This window comes from Phoxinus phoxinus (assembly GCF_949152265.1).
Source record: "Phoxinus phoxinus genome assembly, chromosome: 5".
Classification (NCBI taxonomy): Eukaryota; Metazoa; Chordata; class Actinopteri; order Cypriniformes; family Leuciscidae; genus Phoxinus; species Phoxinus phoxinus.
Window position 1 is genome coordinate 44364205 of NC_136880.1, and position 7500 is coordinate 44371704.

The 7500-nt window shown below is 50.5% G+C and overlaps 2 protein-coding genes across 6 annotated transcripts in view; both read right to left on the reverse strand.

Moving 5' to 3' along the window:
• ndufa13 (NADH:ubiquinone oxidoreductase subunit A13) overlaps window positions 1–3162 on the reverse strand; it is a 3583-nt gene extending 421 nt beyond the window's left edge. Inside the window, exons 1-2 of the mRNA XM_079613410.1 lie at window positions 2994–3162; window positions 1747–1825 (exon numbers count right to left, since the gene is read on the reverse strand). Coding sequence (XP_079469536.1) covers window positions 1747–1825; window positions 2994–3087 — 173 coding nt within the window. The 5' untranslated portion in view covers window positions 3088–3162. The remainder of the gene's footprint in view (window positions 1–1746; window positions 1826–2993) is intronic.
• A 971-nt stretch (window positions 3163–4133) lies between these two features.
• The window catches only part of LOC306999227 (transcriptional repressor p66-alpha), a 30924-nt gene continuing 27557 nt past the window's right edge, over window positions 4134–7500 (reverse strand). For all 5 annotated transcript variants that reach the window (XM_079613754.1, XM_079613756.1, XM_079613755.1 and 2 more), the window contains one exon: window positions 4134–5508. In XM_079613754.1, the coding sequence (XP_079469880.1) occupies window positions 5363–5508 (146 nt within the window). In that variant the 3' untranslated portion in view covers window positions 4134–5362. The remainder of the gene's footprint in view (window positions 5509–7500) is intronic.

Sequence of the window (7500 nt, forward strand, 5' to 3'; positions counted from 1 at the left end):
AGAAGATGAGGAAGAGGAGGAGGAGGAGGAAGAGGAGGAGGAGGAAGAGGAGGAGGAGGAAGAGGAGGAGGAGGAAGAGGAGATGAGGAGGAAGAGGAGATGAGGAGGATATGAGGAGGAGGAGGAGGAAGAGGAGGAGAAGGAGATGAGGAGGAGGAGGAAGAGGAGATGAGGAGGAGGAGGAAGAGGAGGAGGAGGAGGAGGAAGAGGAGGAGGAGGAGATGAGGAGGAGGAGGAAGAGGAGGAGGAGATGAGGAGGAGGAAGAGGAGGAGGAGGAAGAGGAGGAGGAGGAAGAGGAGATGAGGAGGAAGAGGAGATGAGGAGGATATGAGGAGGAGGAGGAGGAGGAGGAAGAGGAGGAGAAGGAGATGAGGAGGAGGAGGAAGAGGAGATGAGGAGGAGGAGGAAGAGGAGGAGGAGGAGGAGGAAGAGGAGGAGGAGGAGATGAGGAGGAGGAGGAAGAGGAAGAGGAGGAGGAGATGAGGAGGAGGAAGAAGATGAGGAAGAGGAGGAGGAGGAGGAGGAGGAAGAGGAGGAGGAGGAAGAGGAGGAGGAGGAAGAGGAGGAGGAGGAAGAGGAGGAGGAGATGAGGAGGAGGAAGAAGATGAGGAAGAGGAGGAGGAGGAGGAAGAGGAGGAAGAGGAGGAGGAGGAAGATGAGGAAGAGGAGGAGGAAGATGAGGAAGAGGAGGAGGAGGAGGAAGAGGAGGAGGAGGAGGAGGAGGAGGAGGAAGAGGAGGAGGAAGAGGAGGAAGAAGATGAGGAAGAGGAGGAGGAGGAGGAGGAGGAGGAAGAGGAGGAGGAGGAGGAAGAGGAGGAGGAGGAGGAGGAAGAGGAGGAGGAGGAGGAAGAAGATGAGGAAGAGGAGGAAGAGGAGGAGGAGGAAGAGGAGGAGGAGGAAGAGGAAGAGGAGGAGGAGATGAGGAGGAGGAAGAAGATGAGGAAGAGGAGGAGGAGGAGGAAGAGGAAGATGAGGAAGAGGAGGAGGAAGAGGAGGAAGAGGAGGAGGAAGAGGAGGAGGAGGAGGAGGAGGAGGAGGAGGAGGAGGAGGAAGAGGAGGAGGAGGAGGAAGAGGAGGAAGAAGATGAGGAAGAGGAGGAGGAGGAGGAGGAGGAGGAGGAGGAAGAGGAGGAGGAAGAGGAGGAGGAGGAGGAGGAAGAAGAGGAGGAAGAGGAAGAGGAGGAGGAGATGAGGAGGAGGAAGAAGATGAGGAAGAGGAGGAGGAGGAGGAAGAGGAGGAGGAGGAGGAAGAGGAGGAAGAGGAGGAGGAGGAGGAGGAAGATGAGGAAGAGGAGGAGGAAGAGGAGGAGGAGGAGGAAGAGGAGGAGGAGGAGGAGGAGGAGGAGGAAGAGGAGGAGGAGGAGGAGGAGGAAGAGGAGAAGAAGAGGAGGAAGAGGAGGAGGAGGAGGAGGAGGAAGAGGAGGAGGAAGAGGAGAAGAAGAGGAGGAAGAGGAGGAGGAGGAGGAGGAGGAGGAGGAGGAGGAGGAAGAGGAGGAGGAGGAGGAAGAGGAGAAGAAGAGGAGGAAGAGGAGAAGAAGAGGAGGAAGAGGAGGAGGAGGAGGAGGAGGAGGAGGAGGAGGAGGAGGAGGAGGAGGAGGAGGAAGAGGAGGAGGAGGAGGAGGAAGAGGAGAAGAAGAGGAGGAAGAGGAGGAGGAGGAGGAGGAGGAGGAGGAGGAGGAGGAGGAGGAAGATGAGGGTCAGGACTGACGGCGCGACACACGCTACGGCTGAAGCGGCGAGACTCACCTGCGCTCGCGGTTCCAGCGGAAAAGCCTCCAGTATCCGAACATCAGCATCCCGACCCCGATCCCAAACATACTGTACCCTGGGAACCACACACACACACACACACACACACACACACACACACACACACACACACACACACACACACACACACACACACACACACACGGGTTATAGTTCTGATAAAAACACTGATGTCTACTACACTATTGACAGTAACTTTCTGCTACAAGTAAATACTGTAGCGATTACATTGTTACACCAGTAGGTCGCGCCACGTGACTTAAAAATATGAGTCATTGAATCATTCATTCAAGAGATTCGTTCAAAAACGCAGATTCATCCGGTAATGAACAAATAAGTGTTTATGAGTGAGTCATTGAATCATTCACTCGAGATTTTTTTTAAATAATTAATTCAGATTATGAACAGTCGCAATGTAGTCGATCGGTTATATCCCTTAAAACTCATCTATGATCACGAATGACAAAACAATTATTCATGCCTTAAAATATCCTAAATGTAACTCGACACCCTTGCCTCATTTAGTATGCGCGGTTCTATGAATACGCAAATAAGCCCCGCCTCCACTCACTCACTCACTCACTCACTCAGAGATCCACTGGTGGACGATCACACGTTGATCTGATTGGTTACAAGGTAGTGTGTGACGTCAGAAGTAAAACAGACTGCAGTTAAGCAGAAAATACTCATTTACACATGGGTTTGTCTTATTAATAACACCACAGAGACACATAAACACATTAACCGCTGGAGTTACACCACAGGGGACTTTAGCAGTTTTAACTGTGACTGCCTCTAGTAAATTATCCTACATGTTATTTTGTTTAGTTGTCTGTTCAGAATCGTGATCTCTATTAGAAACTATAATCTTGATTCTCAGTTATCCACGATCAACAGTCACACACAGCAGGAGATAAACACGAATAAAGCTTTAAATAGAGAGAGAATCACTCAAGTGTACAGTCTTCACTCTCAGGACTGTAAATATATACAGCTCTATACTTGTAATGTCAAATATGATTAAACCTCATCGTTAGTGAGCTCCAGACTGGGTTAATGACTAACTCTTCACTTGTAAAGCTGGGTTAGATGGTGTTTTAGTGATTACTTAAAGCAGAATCTCGCTCAGGGTGTTATGATGATGATGTGTGTGTGTGGGTCTGTGATGAACCCCGCACTGATCACCGCGCTAACCCTGCTCACTCACTCACACACACACTAACCGGACAGTCCTCTCCGGGGCAGGTTCCTCCGGTAGTCCACGGGCCCGTATCCCCCGGGCGGAGCCATGTCCTGCTTCACCTTGGACGCCGCCATCTTACCGTCAGCGCCGCTCTGGAAGCCGGTGTTCTTCTTCTCCCTCTTCGGCGAGTGCGACTGCGCGCTGCTCTCTAGCGCCCCCTGCCAGCCACTCTCCAGACAGAGCGACACGCGTCATAGCGTCTCCATTTCCTTATCATTTCTGACTTATGCTAAAACTTGTCAGTTTTATATATTATATTTCTGTAAGCGAGGGCATGATTACGTCAGGTCTTCTCAGGGTAACACGAGCAGACTGTACAGAGACTCAGTGTCTCCACTTCTGTGTCCTAAACGCTCGTTTTCTGGGGTCGACCGCTTATAAAAACTTATTTGTGTTTGTTTAGGCGTGTTTGCTGTACACCTTGCCACATAACAGCGTTTAGACATTATTTTGTTTATTGTGATAAGTATTTTTGACCATAGACAGTAGATTTTGACAAGGCAGCAGCTTCACAGAGGCAATGGAGACGGGTGTGGGCGTGGCCTAAATACGCGCTCTCATGTTCATAAACATTAATAATAAATATCAATAATAGTGTGTGATATTATAATAATTGTGTCCCAAAGGATAATATGTTGAAGACAGTGTGCCAGAAGTCCCCGGATGATCTACTATTATTTCGATCCGTGCTAATATTACCCACAACCCATTGCGCTTTGGAGGAGGAACTACAAACACGAGTATAAAAACTACAAAATGGCGGATATGCGCGACCGACGGTGAGAGGTTTAGATCATGGTTTGAGTGACTAATCAAAGTTTAACCTGATAAAAAAATATTTATTTTATGTTATCCATGTTATATTTTAGAAAAACATTCATTATTATTATCAGTGTTAAAACAGTAAAAAAAAAATTAGGATTCTTTGATGAATAGAATGTACAAAAGAACAATTTATTTGAAATCTTTTGTAACACTATTGATGTCTTAACTGTAACTTTTGATCAATTTAATATATCCTTGATAAATAAAAACATTGATTTTGAGACGGTCTTATATCCGTCTCGGTCTAAAGATGAACTAAACCCACGGCTTCATTAAAACACTGGAACTGAGAATGAAAGGGTTAAACTTTTTATTACAGGAACAAAGATCAATCTAACAAACTGCAACTGTGACATCATCCGTTCTGTGGGCGGAACATCATGAATATTTAAAGTGAATCCTCACGGGCCAATAGGAGCGATGCATGAGGTTTAGTGTGCAGAGTTCAACCAATCAGAGCGGAGCATTCTGCCTTCATCACCAGCATCATCACCAGATGTTAAACGAAGCCCAATAAACAGGAGTAATAACCCAGGGCTACAGATGATCTGTTGGTTAAAGCAGTTATTCATGACATCACAGCAGAAACATGAATCCCCGTATGGAAACACACAGTGGTCATCAGACTGCAGAAATATCCACACGACTCCAAAGAAACTAATTAATGCAGACGAGTCAATGACAGGTCAGCTTAAAACAATACAAATTAAAAACACACGTGTGACGACACACACACACACACACATCCTTCAGTTGAAATTACACACAGTTATATAATTTAACAGTCAGAGAAATTCACACACACACACACACACACACACACACACACACACACACACACACACACACACACACACACACACACACACACACACACACACACACACACACACACACAGTGTGAAAGCGGCTCGTTTGCATCCATCAGTTTGTTCAGATGTTTTTGGTTTGTTTTCAGTATTTTCCTCTTGTTCTGAAGAGTCTTTAATAAGTGATCTGAGCGGTCCGGTTCAGATCCGGTTTAGATCCGGTTTAGATCCGGTTCAGATGCGGTTTAGATCCGGTTCAGATGCGGTTTAGATCCGGTTCAGATTCTGTGATCCAGTTCAGATTCGGTGATCCGGTTTAGATGTGGTCCAGATCCGGTTTAGATCCGGTTCAGATGTGGTTTAGATCCGGTTCAGATCTGGTCTAGATCCGGTTCAGATTCGGTGATCCGGTTTAGATATGGTCCAGATCCAGTTTAGATCCGGATCAGATGCGGTGATGTGGTTCAGAACCGGTCTAGATCCGGTTCAGATGCGGTGATGTGGTTCAGATCCGGTCTAGATCCGGTTCAGATGCGGTTTAGATGCGGTTTAGATTCGGTGATCCGGTTCAGATCCGGTGATCCGGTTTAGATGTGGTTCAGCACAAACTCACCCGTGAAAAGCCCTTGGATGAATAAACCTGTGTAAGCGTCTCTGGTGTGAACACACACACGTCCTGAATCGTGAACAGAGACACACACACACGTCCTGAGCTTCACTTCCAGGAGTTTGCGGTGTGTGAGACGGTGTGTGAGACGGTGTGTGACGGGATCATGTCCAGCAGAAACTCTCTGTGCCGCTCCAGCGCTGACGACGACTTGTGTCCCGACAGACTGGGGTTCATATAGGCCATCGTCACACCTGCCACACACACACACACACACACACACACACACACACAGAATGAGTAAACAACGACAGAACAACAGTTTCTGCTTGGCTTATCTGAGTTAATGAGCGCTGTTGTTCCTGACAGAACTACAATCATCCGGACGGAATCCTATTGAAAACCTCATTAATGTGAAGATGTTAATATCTATAGAAACAATATTGCAAAAATATGCATGTACACAAACAAGAACTGTGAGTGTAGGGAGACTCCATTACATCATGGGAGTGGGCGGAGCTAAAGAGCTTGCTACAACTCTCTGATTGGTGGAATGTTCTGCACAGCATACTAGGAGTTGAGCACAGATGCGCGGAGGATTCAGCAGTTGTGTGCACATGTGTGTATGTGACGCTACATCCGGCCGTTTGCTCAGTACACTTGCTATCACAGTGAGCACACTTCTGTCCTGCGCCGGCGCCGGTGTCGGTCTCGCTGCGCTACACTGAACAGCTGAACACTGACGCCGGTGTCGGTCTCGCTGCGCTACACTGAACAGCTGAACACTGACGCCGGTGTCGGTCTCGCTGCGCTGCGCTACACTGAACAGCTGAACACTGACGCCGGTGTCGGTCTCGCTGCGCTGCGCTACACTGAACAGCTGAACACTGACGCCGGCCCCGGTCTCGCTGCGCTACACTGAACAGCTGAACACTGACGCCGGTGTCGGTCTTGCTGCGCTGCGCTACACTGAACAGCTGAACACTGACGCCGGCCCCGGTCTCGCTGCGCTACACTGAACAGCTGAACACTGACGCCGGTGTCGGTCTCGCTGCGCTACACTGAACAGCTGAACACTGACGCCGGTGTCGGCCTATCGCTGCGCTGCGCTACACTGAACAGCTGAACACTGACGCCGGTGTCGGTCTATCGCTGCGCTGCGCTACACTGAACAGCTGAACACTGACGCCGGTGTCGGTCTATCGCTGCGCTGCGCTGCACTGAACAGCTGAACACTGACGCCGGTGTCGGTCTATCGCTGCGCTGCGCTGCACTGAACAGCTGAACACTGACGCCGGTGTCGGTCTATCGCTGCGCTGCGCTACACTGAACAGCTGAACACTGACGCCGGTGTCGGTCTATCGCTGCGCTGCGCTACACTGAACAGCTGAACACTGACGCCGGTGTCGGTCTATCGCTGCGCTGCGCTACACTGAACAGCTGAACACTGACGCCGGTGTCGGTCTATCGCTGCGCTACACTGAACAGCTGAACACTGACGCCGGTGTCGGCCTATCGCTGCGCTACACTGAACAGCTGAACACTGACGCCGGTGTCGGCCTATCGCTGCGCTGCGCTACACTGAACAGCTGAACACTGACGCCGGTGTCGGTCTATCGCTGCGCTGCGCTACACTGAACAGCTGAACACTGACGCCGGTGTCGGTCTATCGCTGCGCTGCGCTACACTGAACAGCTGAACACTGACGCCGGCCCCGGTCTCGCTGCGCTACACTGAACAGCTGAACACTGACGCCGGTGTCGGTCTATCGCTGCGCTACACTGAACAGCTGAACACTGACGCCGGTGTCGGCCTCGCTGCGCTGCGCTACACTGAACAGCTGAACACTGACGCCGGTGTCGGTCTATCGCTGCACTGCGCTACACTGAACAGCTGAACACTGACGCCGGTGTCGGTCTATCGCTGCGCTACACTGAACAGCTGAACACTGACGCCGGTGTCGGCCTCGCTGCGCTGCGCTACACTGAACAGCTGAACACTGACGCCGGTGTCGGTCTCGCTGCGCTGCGCTACACTGAACAGCTGAACACTGACGCCGGTGTCGGTCTATCGCTGCGCTGCGCTACACTGAACAGCTGAACACTGACGCCGGTGTCGGTCTCGCTGCGCTGCGCTACACTGAACAGCTGAACACTGACGCCGGTGTCGGTCTATCGCTGCGCTGCGCTACACTGAACAGCTGAACACTGACGCCGGTGTCGGTCTATCGCTGCGCTGCGCTACAC